At 36.1% G+C, this 17193-nt stretch overlaps 1 protein-coding gene and 1 pseudogene across 2 annotated transcripts in view; both read left to right on the forward strand.

Moving 5' to 3' along the window:
- Window positions 1-2096: 2096 nt before the first annotated feature.
- LOC143587564 (transcription factor bHLH110-like) lies at window positions 2097-5301 on the forward strand. Its single transcript, XM_077068822.1, has 7 exons — window positions 2097-2191; window positions 2474-3056; window positions 3176-3316; window positions 3431-3496; window positions 3716-3781; window positions 4495-4554; window positions 4934-5301. Exons 1-7 carry the CDS (start codon window positions 2097-2099, stop codon window positions 5057-5059), a joined length of 1137 nt encoding a protein of 378 aa, XP_076924937.1. The 3' UTR covers window positions 5060-5301.
- Window positions 5302-10958: 5657 nt separating this feature from the next.
- The window catches only part of LOC143587560 (phosphatidylinositol/phosphatidylcholine transfer protein SFH12-like), a 28286-nt pseudogene continuing 22051 nt past the window's right edge, over window positions 10959-17193 (forward strand). The window contains exon 1 of the transcript XR_013144913.1: window positions 10959-11178. The product of XR_013144913.1 is annotated as a phosphatidylinositol/phosphatidylcholine transfer protein SFH12-like (transcript). The remainder of the gene's footprint in view (window positions 11179-17193) is intronic.

A 17193-nucleotide genomic window follows, 5' to 3' on the forward strand; every position in this document is an offset into this window, starting at 1 on the left:
TTGAAAGATAAACAGTCAGTATGAGATAGGCCTTCTTATCTTGAGCTAACAGGTCCCGGTCTGCTTGATCATAGTTTTCTGGAGCCTTAAGTTGTTCCCCAGCATCAGTGCGAGTTACTGGAACATGAGGACCTTGTTCAAAGCATCTCAACAAGTCAGTCTCAGTTAAAGAGATATAATTCATAAATCTTCATTTGAAATTTGCAAAGTTATCGTCTAAGGTCATATATTTTGGAGGCTTTGTGGGGTTCCTACTTTGTTTTCTAACAGCAAATAACCCTTCAATAGTTCTGAATCAGTGCTAGCCATGGTCTAAGTAGTTACAAGCCTTCAACAAAGCTTAATATTCAAAACAGTCAACTTTTTCGCACAAAAGAGCTTCAAGCGAAGCGAAAAAGTTCAAGCGAAGTGAAAAAGTTAAAAGCGAAGCGAAAAATAGTGAATAGTAAAGCGAAGCGAAAAAGAACCAGGCGAAGCGAAAAAGTTTTTAAGCTTCCAGAGGCAATCTGTCTCGGGATATGTTCCACCCACTTTTGTCAGTACAAGTACAAGGTTTGGTACAATGCTTGAGCGAAGCGAATTCAAACTAACAACCTTGAAACCCGTAAACACCACTTTTAACACTTAAAACTTTCACCAAGAACACTTTCTAAGACATTTTATGAAGTTTTTGCCAATTCTTTTTGTATTTTTGATATTTTTCTTGTTTTTGTTGTTTTTAAAGATTTTCTTGTCAAGAACACTTAAACACTTAGTTTCTTCTTTTCAAGATCAAAACCCAAGGTTGTGATCCAAAAACTCTCAACTAGTGAGCCGAAACTCTGATACCAATTGTCGGTCCCGTAGTGGGTGGATCTAACAACGTGTCTTGGATCAACCAAACTTAGTGCTAACGGAAATCACACTAAGTCACCCAAGAGGTCTCGGATCTTGAATTTGTTATTTGCGGGTGAAAAACAAAGAGAAAGAGAAAGAGTTTGAGGAATTGCCAAAAGTCTTAGTTTCTCATGGCATGCACCCTATTTATAGGGAGGCATGCATGAGAAGCATATTTCATATACACTAAGGCCTAATGGGCTTCTTTACAATGGACCGTGGTCCAACTACGTACAAAATGACCTATCAGCCCAAATACATAACCGAATCAATACAAAAGACTAAATATACAAAACGGGGCCTAACATGGAGAGATCTAAGATCCACAATGGTTGTAATTCGAAAACAAAACCGTGAGTTTCTAGATAGGCAATCTAGCTATTGGAGGAAAAACGAACAATATCCTCATGCAACTCGCTTAGGCTGTTACTTGATGTCATCCCTATTTACCAAATAATCTACCATACGTTGTAAACATCTTAAGCATTTGGTCCATGGTAATAGATACAATAACCGCCACACAAGAAAATATGACAAGTCACTCCTTAAAAATTGTAGAATACTAAAATTCACAAATATATGCCAAAGAAATATCATATAGTTACACTAGATTTATATTTAACTTCGACTTAGATCATTTCGTTTGTAAGTTTCTTCATTTTATTCTTACTCATCATTAAAGAAAAATCGAGTAAAAAATCAAGTATAAATCTTTAATGATTATATACTTGGTAACCGATCAAGTGAAAGTAAAATGCGATCTTAAATTGTGAATATGAATTTTTATCGGTTAATGGGCTGTTATTTATTTTTTTGTTTACATAATTTTTAACACATGCATATAGATACACTGTATTATATATACTAAAACATGTTTGAAATTATTGATGGTACCTCTTTCTTGCTTTCTTTCTTTTCAATGGGTTACTTTAAGAGGAGAGTTTGAAAGAGAAAGATTGCAGCAGAAACTATGAAAAAGCATCACTAAAAGCCCTCCTGAGTGCACCCACACGCACCAAGATGAGTCAATGTCCATCTATGAGCTCACCGAGGGTGCATGTCACCTGAGACAAATTAAGATTCTTTCCCAATTCTCTTCTTAATTGCTTGCCTCCTTTAAACCTTTCATTTTCAGTTTTCTTCACAAATAAGATTAAAGGAAAGTGCATATAACACCACCAGTATCTGTAATCACTCTCTCATATATATAAATATTAGTAATGGAGTCTGCAAACTTTCATCTCCGTCATCAACAACAAGATCATCAACTTATTGTGGATTCTTCTTCTTTTCCTTGGTCCCAAAATCCCATCTTGTAACCTCTCTCTCTCTCTCTCTCTCTCTAACTTTTCTTTTTTCAAACTTTTTTTCCTGCTTAGGTTTTGATATGATATGATGCTTTTTCTTGAGATTCATCATTATGTACAAAAAGCAACACATACAAATCATATATACACTTGAATTTATTCATAACTTATAAGTGCCCTTATTTTTATCATTAACATATCATTATGTTTCTTGAATTTTCCTTGATGGTTTTTGCTAGGGTTTTGCTTTGATATTATAACTTAAGTTCTTTATTATTTAACCAATGCAGGAACAGACAGAATAACAACATAAATTCAAGAAATCTTGACACTTTCCCTTGCAACAACATGGGCTATCCGGTCGATAACTTCATGACTCATGACTTGCAAAATCTTGCAAGAATCAAAGATGAATTTTCAGTTGTTGAATCATACCCAAAATTCCTAGAGCTTTTAAACTGCAACCCTAATTACTCTAGCCTCTTGAAGGATGATGAGCATCAACAAATTAGCTACTCAAATAATAATAATATTCAAGATTTCTTGCTTGCAAATTATGCTACTGGATGTCAAATTAAAGGTGGCCAGCTTATAGATGATCAAACTTGTTCTAATGGGACATTTAGCCAAATTTTCCCAACTATAAGCATTTCAAGTTTGAATCAATCCACCACCACTTCATCATCCTCATCATCAACATCATCTTTTGATATGAACTGCTTACCAGCTTTGGAATATCCCTTTGGCTCTCCAAGATTCGATGCGAAATTTAGTCATCATTCGTCACTCAGCGCGCATAATCTTGGAGGCGTATCTTACGGTTTTGATTGTATGCGACAACCGAATCAAAGGCCATCAGTTTATCCTAGTAAGGTGAGTTCAATTACAGCTTTAATTATGACCTTTTGACAAGGTTAAAGATCATGATGAACATATAATACAATTAAAGTTAAAAAAAACTAAACTTTATATCTGTTTCCAACTTATTAAAGGTATCATCGGTCTCCACCACTGGAAGTACAGATCAATCAGCAAAGAGGCCAGCTAGCAAATATGTCGATGCAAAGGAGACTAAATCTGTAGCACCAAAGAAATCAAAATCCGAAACACGCTCTTCTACCGCACCCTTTCAGGTTTTATCATTATTTTGTTATCTTGTAATTATTTCGATCTATATGCATATATAATTAAAATAAAAAACCCTACATTTATAATTTTTGAAACATTCTTTGACTATATTGAATCAGGTCCGCAAGGAGAAACTAGGGGACAGAATTGCAGCTATTCAGCAGCTGGTGGCACCTTTTGGCAAGGTAATACGGTGTTTTTTTTTTTTTTTTTTTTTTTTTTTATAACCTTTTTTCCCCAAATTAAACAACTAAAAAGTAAATAAGAGAAATATAAAAAGGTATATATACTTTCTTTCCTTCTCTCGATCACTGTGATTTATATACTTTTGAAACAATCTTGAGCATTAGATTAGTAAATTTAATTTTTTTTATTTTGAAGTAATGAATGTATAACTGTTACAGACTGATACAGCTTCGGTACTAATGGAGGCTATTGGATATATCAAATTTCTACAAACACAAGTCGAGGTGTATATACTTTCTGTTCATCTTTCAAAACATTCTTCTTGGGTTACGTTCTTTATTGTTTCCACCCATAATTACTGAAAAAATATATTATAAAAATACTTGATAATTAAAATATTATTTTATTTTTATTTTTGTTTTAAAAATCACAAAAACAAAAACAAAATATATAGTAGTGATTTCAAAAATCCTTTGCTCATATTTGGGCCAAAATTAAGGTTTCCAAATGCAAAAGAGGCATTGCTTTTGGCAAATTCAATGTCTATATTTATTTTCTGTTGTAGGTGAATATATCTTTGAAAAAAAAAGGTAACTTTAGAAAACAAACTTACTACATATATATATTTCGTGTAACTTCTCTATAAATTTTAATACGTTTAAAGTTTACCAGTCAAATAAAACAAACACATATCAAAAACTTGAATATGCAAAAAAAAAAAAAAAGAAAATAGGTATTTAGTGGAAAATGATTGCATCAACAAGTAGTGACAATAAAGGATTTAATGACATGCCTGTTGCTAAATTTTCTTTCCAAAAATATAGGATACAACAAATCCTAGTTCCTAGGACAAGCAGCCATATTTAGGGAAACAAGATAATGACGTAACTTCACAATTTATACATGTGCCGTCATAGCTTCCCATTTCACACGGGAAATCTATATATACATCTAAGTTGTACATTGATTTGACTCGAAAACACTATTGATTTTGTAGACACTAAGTGTGCCATACATGAAGTCGAGTAACGAGATTGGTGGGATATCAACACACGGGGTAAGAACATCTCTAGATCTCAATCTTAGTTAGTTACAATTAATAATAATTAGCCATTTAACCGTTTTTGGTTTCTTCATTTACTCAAATCTTCCTCTTTTAACCCGAATGAAAAAGAAAGGAAGGAAAAAACAAAGCAGAATTTGTGACTTGTGATACGATTTATATAATGATGGTCTAATGGTTAGCTGTGCATACCTTAGACACTAGCGGTCATCAAACTCAAGTTCAATACCCATTCTTGCATTTTTGCCTTCTGTTTCGATGTAATCCAATAAACAATCATATATTATAGAAGCAATAAAATCTCTTTATTTATTTATATAAGTGTGTGCGTTTTCATGTGTATTTGAATGTGTACGGTTTGGTTTCTATTCAGGGACAAATGGAGGATGGAAATCCAAGGGTGAAGAGAGATCTTCGAAGTCGTGGATTGTGTTTGGTGCCTGTGTCGTGTTTATCATACGTTACAGACGGGTGTGAAGGCATTTGGCCAGCACCCTAATCTACTTGACGTGCATGATGACTAAAGAACTTGAATGATGAGTGCTACTTGATCGTATTTCCTCTAGAAAGATATGTATAAGATCACAAGTTTATATCTCGTTTTTCTTCCCATCTACCCCAAAGTTTAATTAGTCTCACTTTTTTTTATGTAAAAGTGGAGCAACTTTGGTCATCTTGTAGAAGATGTTATCAAGTATGGACCATGTTTGATCCATTAGTGAGTTGATGTTATGTTATTATAATCATGGTTTTACTCGAATTAGTCAATTGTGTAGAGTTGATGTTCTTAGCTAATTTACCTTTACCGTGATGATCTTTATAATTATACTAAATTAAAGATAATTTATGCTTCGAAATTGATGTGTGTGCAGTGTTGTAGAAATCGGGACTAGCTAGCGACTAGTAGGTGATTAATCACTAGTCAGCTGGTGACTGATTAATTTTGGGTAGCCGACCAGAAAATCGTTAGTCAGATAGTCGACCCTGTTGGTATTCCTGTATTAGAACCAAAAACAATAAAATAGAAACAATAACGATAATGGTGAACCGGGCTTGTGTTTGACACAATTCCCTTAAAAAGATTCGCGGTCTGTCCCTAGGGTACTCCAGTTCGAAGCAGTAGCGGACTGCCAAACTTGATCACTTGTCTGAAACGAAACCGTAATAATGTTGCAGCAGAGAGAAAGAGTGAATTTGTGTCTTTTGGTGTGTCTTTGGCTGAAGTATTTGAACTGGTTTTATAGCCAGAAAGTCATAACATAAATCAAAGCTCATACTGATCATTAAAGTTTAATAAAATAGAATAATGATCATTAGTGAGACATTTGAAACCGAAATTAATAATTATATTACGAGAATAATTATCATTAAATCTTTTGACCAACTTCAGTTATGAAATTCTCAAAAATAAATGCAAAAAATTGCCTCACGCGGGCCCGAGTTTTCGGAGCTGCATTCGTGTCCGCGGGACGTGCGGGCACGCACGAGTTCGATAGATTTTAGTCCGGAAACCCAATTTTGCACCGCCCCTGCGCGCGGGTAGGAGTTGTAGTAAAACACATCACAAATTTTCAAATGTGTAGTAAGAATGACACCTTATAAACCACTCTTAAATTTGTTCCCCAACCGATGTGGGACAAAGTTTTACAACTTCAATTTTTTAGACATTCATTCACACACACACTTATACCCAATCTTCCGATAATTCCCCACATGAATGGAGGCCGAAACAACATTATTACGATTAGATTTCAGCAGTTGAATCTTGCATACAATAGGTAGATGTTACTCTTTGAACCTTTGCTTATAAAGCGCAATTAGCCCACTGACTTTGAGTAGACAGCGATGTCTTTGAACTCATCAGTCGTTTATGTAGACGATAATACACTTCACACAAGACTCTGCCTGACAAAGACAAGTCTTCATAGTTATGTTCGTTATGGTTATGAACATGAGCCTGGTTCTGCGAGAGCCATTAAGTATTGTGCCCCAACAATACCCTTCAAAGCGACCCCACTTCTCTGTCACATAGGTGATTCATCATGTATGGTTACCTTAGTCGAATCATTAAAAGCCATAGGCTTGCCTCACACTTGTCACTTTTAGGAATGGACTAGGAAGTTTACCAACTATGTAGTAAACTACCTTTTAAATACGTAGGGTTATCCCCCCCCCATAGTGACCTCATTAATTCATACAATTAGGTTTTCCTATTGAACTCAATTCTTGGGATCTGCAATCTGTTGAGTTAGGTTTCCTTCGTATGAACTTTTAATTTTTTAAGGGCTTTAGTCCCATTCCCATGGACGAATTTTGAACTAACTCTCTACTTAGGCCTTTTGTTAACGGATTCGCATATTATCCTTTGACTTCACGTAGTCAACAGTGATAATTCATGTAGAGATTAGTTGTCGTACCGTATTATGTCTATGTCTAATATGTCTGTTCTTACCATTATACATTGTGTTATGAGCTCTACCAATTACCGATTGGCTATCACAATGTATACAAATGGCCGATGCCGGCTTAGGCTATCTTGGTATCCTCAACAAATTGACGTAACCATTCTGCCTCTTCGTCCGCTTTATCTAGGGCGACGAATTCTGATTCCATCGTGGATCTAACTATAACCATTTGCTTAGACGATTTCCACGATATAGCAGCACCTCCAAGTTTTAATACATACCTACTTGTTGCTCTGGAATCATTCGTGTTAGATATCCAATTTGCATCACAGTGTCCTTCGATAACTGCCGGATATCTGTTATAATGCAACCCGTATTCCCGAGTATATCTTAGGTACCGAAGCAACCGAATCACACCGTTCCAATGAATTGCACTTGGGTTGCTCATGTATCTACTTAGCTTGCTCACAGCATATGCTAAGTCTGGTCTAGTGCAACTCATAAGATACATTAAGCTGCTGATAATTCCCGAGTATTCCAAATGATTAACGGGTTTACTTCTATTCTTAGCTAGATGTTGACTCGTGTCAATGGGAGTTCTAGCTACATTAGAGTCATTAGCATTAAACTTCTCAAGAATTTTTGTAGGTCCCCCCGGGGGCATCGCCGATCGATACGAGATCCGCACGAGGTCTAGGAGTGCGGAATCCACCTAGACTCGTTAATGGTGTACAAGACGAAGAACACAAACACGAACAAATACACGAACAAATACAAGAACGGGATAATCAAATCTGCAGATTCTTATATAATAATCAAAACACTTACATACCAAACATGAAAACAAATGACACGGCCGACCCGAGGTGAGCTCTACCTTGGGCCGTCCCACACGGCTCACTCTCTCGGTTTCTCTCTAGCTAATTAAACTTATCACACAATACTCTAATTTCTGGATTACTAACCCTAAACACGACACACATATATATATATATATATAAACTTCACGGGCGCCTATGGCGAAGTTGATATAACTTCGCCTATGGCAGAAGTTGTGCTAACTTCGCCTATGGCGAAGTTGTTCTAACTTCGCCTGTGGCGTTCCGCTGGTCAGAATTGCATAGCGACGGTCACAAAATGCACCAACAGACTCCCCTTTAACCGTTGCTCTCAATTCTAACAAACACGAAAGATCATCTGTTACAAAAACATGCACCAACAGACTCCCTCTTAACTGATGATCTTCTGTTTGCCCTTCAACCAGCCGTGTCTGAAACTGTCATGTAGCTTCACAAATCTACCAATCACCCTGCGTCTTCCATATCAGATCTCCCATTCAGTGTAAGCTTCTCCGACTATAACGATTGAGGTCTTTGAAATGCATGCATCCTCGTGCCAATAGATCATCTCAACCAATCACGTGAGTCCATCTGACTTCACCAACACGTGAAGTTGGGCTTCCTCCACAACTTCACCAACTCGTCGGCATACGATAAGGTTTAATCTTCAACTACTCAACATCAAGTGATCAATTTCATCACAAAACCACCTTGACAGAATCTAACACATGACCATTAATTAATCCGAAGCATCTTCAATCACCAGGGATAACGATCAAGAACATAAACACTTTAGTTCCCGATTAAATCCAACTTGTTCCAGAATTTTCACTCTAATAAATAAGCATCACGTTTCAGGATCCAATTCTCAAACGCCTTGAAAATAACATAAATAATATGCTCTGACCGCAATCCAGTAATGACGAAAACCTTCAGTTCAATTTGACTTTCTTCAGTTGGTCAACCTCGAACAACAACAATTTCATTGCCCACAAACACCCAAATATGTGTCAATATCCAGTTTCAATAAATATCCCATTCACAAACTCAACTCCATATCCAGAGTTGACACGTATTTGTTCACCCGTAAGACCAAGAGATAACAAGATCACTCGTTGACGGAACAACATCTCCGGTCTCACAATAATCGTGTACACCTGGCCATACAGACGAAAACACCAAAATACTCTTTTTTTTTTTTTTTTTTTTCTCGTTAACTTCGCCTAAAGTTAACTTCGTCTGTCCATAACTTCGCCTGGCTATAACTTCGCCGAGAAGTCAACTTCGCCTAAAGTCAACTTCGCCTGTTCATAACTTCGCCAAACCTTATATCTTCGCTGAAACCCTACGAACAGTGACGGCAACTTCGCCTGATGAACAATAACTTCGCCTGCGGCGCTGTTCGGCCAGAAACGCACAGAAACGTGCCAGAAACACCAAAACGCAGATCTCGAACCATAGCATAAGAGCCTAAGGCTCTGATACCACATGTAGGTCCCCCCGGGGGCATCGCCGATCGATACGAGATCCGCACGAGGTCTAGGAGTGCGGAATCCACCTAGACTCGTTAATGGTGTACAAGACGAAGAACACAAACACGAACAAATACACGAACAAATACAAGAACGGGATAATCAAATCTGCAGATTCTTATATAATAATCAAAACACTTACATACCAAACATGAAAACAAATGACACGGCCGACCCGAGGTGAGCTCTACCTCGGGCCGTCCCACACGGCTCACTCTCTCGGTTTCTCTCTAGCTAATTAAACTTATCACACAATACTCTAATTTCTGGATTACTAACCCTAAACACGACACACATATATATATATAAACTTCACGGGTTTGGGCCTGTAGGCGAAGTTGTTACAACTTCGCCTATGGCGAAGTTGATATAACTTCGCCTATGGCAGAAGTTGTGCTAACTTCGCCTATGGCGAAGTTGTTATAACTTCGCCTATGGCGAAGTTGTTCTAACTTCGCCTGTGGCGTTCCGCTGGTCAGAATTGCATAGCGACGGTCACAAAATGCACCAACAATTTTGTTCACGTAATGGGCTTGACTTAAAACAAGTCCACTTTGGGTGCGTGTGATTTTAACTCCCAAAATCACATCCTCAAACCCATCTCTTTCATGTCAAATCTTGCCATTAGCATGTTCTTTGTGGATGTTATGATTTTGTCATCACTTCCAACAATGAGCATATCATCTACGTATAGACACAGAATGACATATCCATTTGATGTGTCCTTCAAATATACACGTTTGTCGCATTCATTGATTTTGAACCTAGCATCAAGCATGACATGATCAAACTTTTGATGCCATTGTTTTGGAGCTTGTTTCAATCCATACAAGGATTTTACAAGCTTATAAACTTTCTTTTCTTGCCCAATGGCTATGAAACCTTCAGGTTGTTCCATGTAAATCTCTTCCTCCATATTTCCATTCAAGAAAGCGGTTTTCACATCCATTTGGTGAACTTCCAGATTTCTAATGACGGCAATGGTAAGCACCCACCTGATGGAGGTTATTTGTGTACCTAGCGAATATGTATCAAAGTAATGTAAACTTTCTCATTGTTTATATCCTTTTATCACCAACCTTGCCTTGTACTTATCGATAGTGCCATCTGGTTTCATATTCTTCTTGAAGATCCATCTATATACTTGTGGTTTACATCCTTGAGGAAGATCCAGTAGTTCCCAAGTATGATTTTGTAGGATAAAATCTATCTCACCTTTGATGGCTATGATACTTAGTAATTATCATTAAAATCATAACAAACGTCATAATGATCATTAAAGTGTAATAAAATAGAATAATGATCATTAGTGCAACGTTTGAAATCATAAGAAACGTCATAATGATACTTAGTAATTATCATAAAAATCATAACAAACATCATAATGATCATTAAAGTGTAATAAAATAGAATAATAATCATTAGTGCAACATTTGAAACTGAAATTAATAATTTCAAGAAATTAATTATCCGCTAGAAGAAATAGTTAATAAGAACTATAATATTTGTAATAAGTATAGTTATGATAATGTTATGCACTTTTGTAAAACTACAATATGTTAAATAAAAGATATGTTTTGAATTCTCCGAATATTGAACTTATCTTTAAATTTTATTGTAATATGTCAAAAGAAGAAAGTGCACACTCTCAAAACAATCCTTCCAAGGAAGTTAGAAGTAAGGAAAATGCTAACAATGAGAACAAGGAACTTCCCACTCAGTATAAAGAAGAATTCCAAAAGATGATCAAGGAAGCTATGACTCCAATTCTTGAAGCAATCAAGGACATTTCTACGAGTCAAAGACAACCAATATCTGATGTGACATTCGAGCCAAAACAAGGTACACCTCATTACGTATTTACCGATTAAGCAAATAAACGCCTTTTGCCTAACAAATGAACGATTAACCGAACGGGTCGGGTTATGACCCAGATATCTCGGGGGGGCATCTATAAGTGATATACGATCTATACAAGCTAAAACATTAGAAATATGGCCTTAGTTTGATAGCAAACAAGTTAAACGAAAATATGCTCGTTTAACTACCCGCTATAGATTTAAACGCAAAAGATAGTTACAAACCAAACATTGTATCATCCGTTAAGCCGAAAAAGACTTACCAAACACTTATTTGAAATGTTTTAAGCGATCCGTGAAAATATTTTTGATTTTTACAAACATATAGTATGTTTTTATAATTTTACACAAAACTAGCCGAAAAACACTTATTTTCGCGTTGTTTAACGTACCCGATAAGTTTTTCGCGCCAAAAACCGAACCCGAACTAAATTTGGACTGGGCTTTTCGTATTTGGGCTTGAGAAACCAGATTATTGGGCCAAAACAGCCTATCATGGGCCCATGAAGGCTTCCGATCGGACAGCCCAACCCACCCCCCCATTCTTTTTATAAAACTTGTTTTGGAAGCTTGTTTATCCATTTTGGTTTATAAAAACTGAGGTCCAAGCAGCTGCAAGCTGAAATGCCAGAAAACCTTCAAACCCTAAGGTAAAGAGCTTAAATAAATAGCTTTTGAACTTGTTTAAACTTGTTTAATACCATAAAAACATGTCTTGGTTACTAAAAATCATTCCTAACCGTGTAAAAATCCTAAAAATGGTCCATTAACATGTTTTTATCATACACATGGTAAGGAACCTGTTTTGATAGTTTTTTTGGCCATAAACACGGATTAAAGAGTTGAAACGGCGTTTTTACGGTTCAAAAGTTCGTTTTTGTGCACTAGCCGAAACCCTAAGTTAAGGGCTGTTATGTTGATGAAATATTGCTTGGTTTATGATATAGGACTTGTACCTAGCATTCTTAGAAGCACAAGAACCTGAAAACTTGATTAAAAAGTCGGAACGAGCCAAACCCGCTAAGGTAATGCCGAAACACTCGCTTACGGGCTATTTAGGTTAAGGTTGTGATGTTCATATTTTTAGGCCTTGAAATTTTTCAGGGACATCAGAGATCATGTCAATGAGTCCCTGTTCAAATTTGGTAATTTTTCGACCATCCGAGAATATTTGGCGAATTTATTACCGAATTGGGACGTTTATTTGGGAAAAATAGCTAAAATACTTCAAAAATTATGAATTTTTTCTGGAAACTCATATTTGATGTATTTTGATCACATATGACTTTTGGAATTATTTGGAGAAGTTTAAATGTGTTTTGTTTATTTGCGTTCGTGTGAATTTTTATAGCCGAATTTGGGCCGAAAAGAATATTGCACGAACTTTTTACATTCTGGAATTTATAAAAGTTGATTTGGGACATGATTTGAGCATTCAGGAATTTTTGGGGAATTTTTGGAAATTTTTTGGGATAAACGGACGATTTTTGGGCGAAATATAGCTGATAAAATGAATTTTTATAAATTAATAGATCAGTAAATAATTCCAGAAAATTTTTTTTAAAAATCTAAATATTTTAATTGATAAGTGGCTAAATTTTCATAATTTTATGATTAACGGTTAATTAATTATGCTAATTTGAATATTAAATAAATTCAGTTTTTATAAAATCCGGCAAGTTCACGACTAACGAATCTGCGGGAATACCAAAACACCAAGAATGATCAAAAATCATATTTTTGGACTAATTAAGTGAAAACAAACTTTTCTATGAAAAACCTGGACAATCTGGATGGATTGTGCGCGTTTCTTCTTAAATTAAACTGAATAAATGGAAACGGGTCTCGTAGCTAATCCGGGACCCCAGTATGTGATCCTTCTTTATAACTTAATCATTGTATTAACCAATACATTTACCCAAGCTTATTTTCCCATAACTGTTTTCTGAACGCGTAAACAAACAACTTGGCCCAGCTGGGAAAACGGGAATCTGAGCCAAGTTCGGTTTTAAGTATTAGACATTGAACAACATCACAACCTAAGCCTATTGCCATTTTCTGGGCATTCCAACTATACCCAGATCAGTTTAGTATTGAGATTATAATAATATTAAAATATTAATATTATTATAATATTGATTATAGGGACTACTGATAGCAGGCCGAACAAACCACGAGCTGATACAGTACTGATTATCTACTAAACTGTGAGTTTCATGACCCCACTTTTAAACTATTTTATGAACTTTTGGGGTAAAAAGCATGTTTGATTACATATACATACCTGAAACATGTACTGATGTGAATTATCTAAGTGCTAACACACGAAAGTCCCCACGATCACAGTGATTAACTTCGAGCCGGTGGCTTGTGAATAGTACTATTGGTTTGATAAACCCAAACGGAATCGGCCTGGTTGCCGTGTCACATAGCACCGTTTGCACATGACCATATTTATACAAACAGGCTATGTAGTGTTAGACATAGCTACCGGGGCATGTTGTGGGCGGAAAGGGTCCATAGTGGTTGATGGAGCGTGGGAAATGGATCCACGCAGCACATACAGTCGAGGCTTCACTGTAGCTTAGCATAATTACATCATTTACATACATACATACTTATTTCATGATTACAAGTGCTGACTTGTGAATACTCATTACTGATTTCTTGAAACTCGTGAAACTCACCAACTCTAGTAGTTGACTCGTTTTAAACTGCTTTTCAGGTGTACCTAAATTGGAATGATTTGGTGATCTGTTATTTGCCCAAGGTGTGCGGTTGATGCTATGTGAATAGAGGCAAGGGTGTTGGTAGTATGAACGTTTAGTTAACGAAATAGTTTTGTTTGTACCACCTAGACTGTAAAACAATGATAGAACAAAGAAATATAATATATTGTAAATTAGTTTGTAATGTTTCTTTATAAACAATGTGTTGATACTAGAGGTCTTTGTTACATTCCTGTTTTAAGCTTCTGCATTGTGCTGGTCGGGGTGTGACATCTGATAAGAAAAGTGAAAGTAAAACTGTTCAGTCAAGAAAGAAATAAGCTTATGATAGCTCTGCATCTGACAATAATTCAAGGGACAAACCTCGAAAGAAGTTAAAGATTCAAAAAGAATGCAATTTCAAAAATTTCCAAGCTTATAACCCTAAAGAATTTTATGGAGACAGGGTGCTATAGCCGCTTTAAGATGGCTATAGCCGCTTTATGGAGACAAGTGAGGAAGCTATCTAATGTTCATCTCAAATGTTCAAATGAGAAGCTCTTGAATGGTGGAATAACATGATTCGAAACAAAGGTTGAGAGATAATATATAGTTTAAGCTAGGAAGCATTCGACGACCTTATTATAAAGAAATTCTGTCCACTCCACGAGATGGATCAGATTCAGACCTAGCTATGGAATCATAAAGTTGTTGGAACAAATCTCAGGGAATATAATACTAAATTCCTTGAATATTGTCGATTGGTTCCACATTTAGTTACTCCGGAATGCAATAAAGTTACTCGTTATATATGTGGATTACCAAGAGAGATAAGCGACTTGGTAAGATCCAATATGCCACAAACAACTGATTCGGCCATGGAAGTAGCCGGGTATTTGATCAATAATATGATAAGAAATCAAGAGGAAGATTTTGAGAAGATAGAAAAAGAAGGAAATACTCCAAAATCCACTTGTAAAACTTAGGGAAGAAAACATTCTGGGAAATGTCGACTAGAAGGCACAGATAAGTGTGCATTCTGCAATAGAGGACACACAATCCAAGAATGCAGGAAGAAACTAGGAGTATGTTTCATATGTAGAGAAACGGGCCACTTTAAAACAAATTGCCCGAAAAGAAAAGCTAATCAAGACTGAAACTAATGTCAGAAGAAATCAAAGATATCTGACAATAATAAAAGACAAGAGCAAACAAATATCAAAGGATGTCAGATAGACTAGTTAAATTTTGTACATTAAGTTGTAACTCGTTTAGAAACGAGAAATTTTGTTAACTAAGAAAGAGTATTTAATTCCCTAAGTTATAAATGAAATATTAGCATACAGATCTTGTCAATACAGAAGAATGCTCATATTCAGTATTTCTAAAAGGAAAGACAATCGAGCATCTGAATTTAAAGCTGACATTCAAAACCGTTAACATGCTGATTTGATTTATTATCTGACAAATTCATCCAGTTGGGTGGACTATCTCTATTAGGCCAAGGCGTGCCATATTAAACGTCATACGTAATAACAAAGTATATTATAAACTCTATTAAGGTTAGGTCAAACCTAACAGTCTACTGAATTAAATCAAACTTAAAAGTCTGCTAATCAGACCACGAGTCTACTGCTACGAGACTGCTGAACTGAAACAGACTTAAAGTCTGCTGATTAATCAAGAAACACCATTTAGATACTTATGCAAGCCTATTACAAATATAGGTTAATAACATATTGAGAAAAAAGATTCTGAATATCACCGAGAAAGGATAAATTAAATATCGAGAGATATTAAAATATGCAAAGACAGTATATCATAGAAAGAAATCTCTGCTCAATCGCAAGATATTCAAGAAATACTATTAATGGAATGATCAACATGGATTGATAAAAAAATCAAAGAAAAAGAACTCGAGAATACTCACAAATATATGATTGATAGTATATCAAATATGATATTGTCAGAATACAAGGAAACAAATGATAAGGATCAAAAGATGGAGCAGATTTGACAGATCGAATCTAAGAAGCAACAGAGCTAAACTCAGTAAATACTTAGAATACAAAAGGTAAGATAAATAATTAAACACAACTAATCACTGTATTTAGAAATTTATAATTACTTATGATATTCTGAACTATTGACTGATTACATCAATCGAAATGTAAAATTAGCAACAGATCCGAAATTCCCATCATTCTACACACAAGAATCGAATTAGATAGAATCTAATCACAGATTAACAAAGTAAGAACATCCAAACCTAAGACAAGCGAATCTCAATGACGAGATTCATTTCAAGGTGGGGAGGATGTAACATATAGGAAAACACCATATTTATTTTGGACCAAATATGTCAAATACAAGTAATGAGAAAAATGAGATAAGAAAAATAAAACATCTTATCTTAAGGAAATGAGAAAATTTCCATCCCACATGGAAAGATGGAAGAAAGTGAAAGCCTTCCACATGGGTATAAATAAGGAATGGAACTTTCATCTCACATGGAAACAAGAAAAGAAATGGAAGCTCTTTATAAGGAAGCAAGTTTCCATAGAAATGTTTTAATGTGACACATCACTCTCCAAAGTCCTAGCGGAGGGTGCGAAGCACCCGACGCGCACGGAAACGGACTCGGACACGGACACAGACTCGGGAGATCGGCGTAATGTGGCGTTTTGATGGCGCACTTCGCACGCTAGCATCGCTGCGAACCGCATAAGGGCCGCTTTAGTATTTTTAGATAGTACAAGTGCTGAAATTGAAACCTTGAAAATTGATCCTTCGCACGACTCGAAGGATCGGGCTTCAAGTCTTCGTGCTACGCGAAAGACAAAAGAAATTAAACCGACATAGTGCGGCTTCATGCTATGCGAAATATTCCTTCGCGTGACGCGATGTAGCAGATTTGCATGCGTGGCACGTGTGGACACGTGGCAACCCTACCGATGACTCAGCAAACCTATAGCCGGTTCGCGCGATGCGAAGTTGCTGGCCATTTGTCCTTCGCGCGACGCGAAGTTGCAAAAAATCAGCTATAAATAGGAGGCTTCTCGACACATCACAACTCACACCAAAACCAATTTATCTTCACACATTTTGCCTCGATAAGCGTGTCGATCTTGTAGAACGTGCCAAGCTCTGAAGCTCTGACTGACGGTCTAAGCTCTAGAATGCGATATAGAGTAAAATTGCCGCTCGATCAGTCATAGGCATTTAACTCCAAATACCCGTACGAGGTAGGGGTTCTGATTAAGTTATTATTTTATTATTATTGTTGTTAT

This window comes from Bidens hawaiensis, unplaced genomic scaffold, assembly GCF_021521415.1.
Source record: "Bidens hawaiensis isolate Kalapana, Puna unplaced genomic scaffold, B.hawaiensis_p1.1 tig00035563_1, whole genome shotgun sequence".
Taxonomy (NCBI): Eukaryota; Viridiplantae; Streptophyta; class Magnoliopsida; order Asterales; family Asteraceae; genus Bidens; species Bidens hawaiensis.

What these genes read in the sequence shown, in the direction of transcription:
- LOC143587564 (XM_077068822.1), top strand. Translation starts at nt 2,097, where the DNA reads ATGGAGTCTGCAAACTTTCATCTCCGTCATCAACAACAAGATCATCAA. An exon ending in TTCTACAAACACAAGTCGAG is followed by an intron (nt 3,782 to 4,494) that starts GTGTATATACTT and finishes TTGATTTTGTAG; the next exon opens with ACACTAAGTGTGCCATACAT. An exon ending in GTGGGATATCAACACACGGG is followed by an intron (nt 4,555 to 4,933) that starts GTAAGAACATCT and finishes GTTTCTATTCAG; the next exon opens with GGACAAATGGAGGATGGAAA.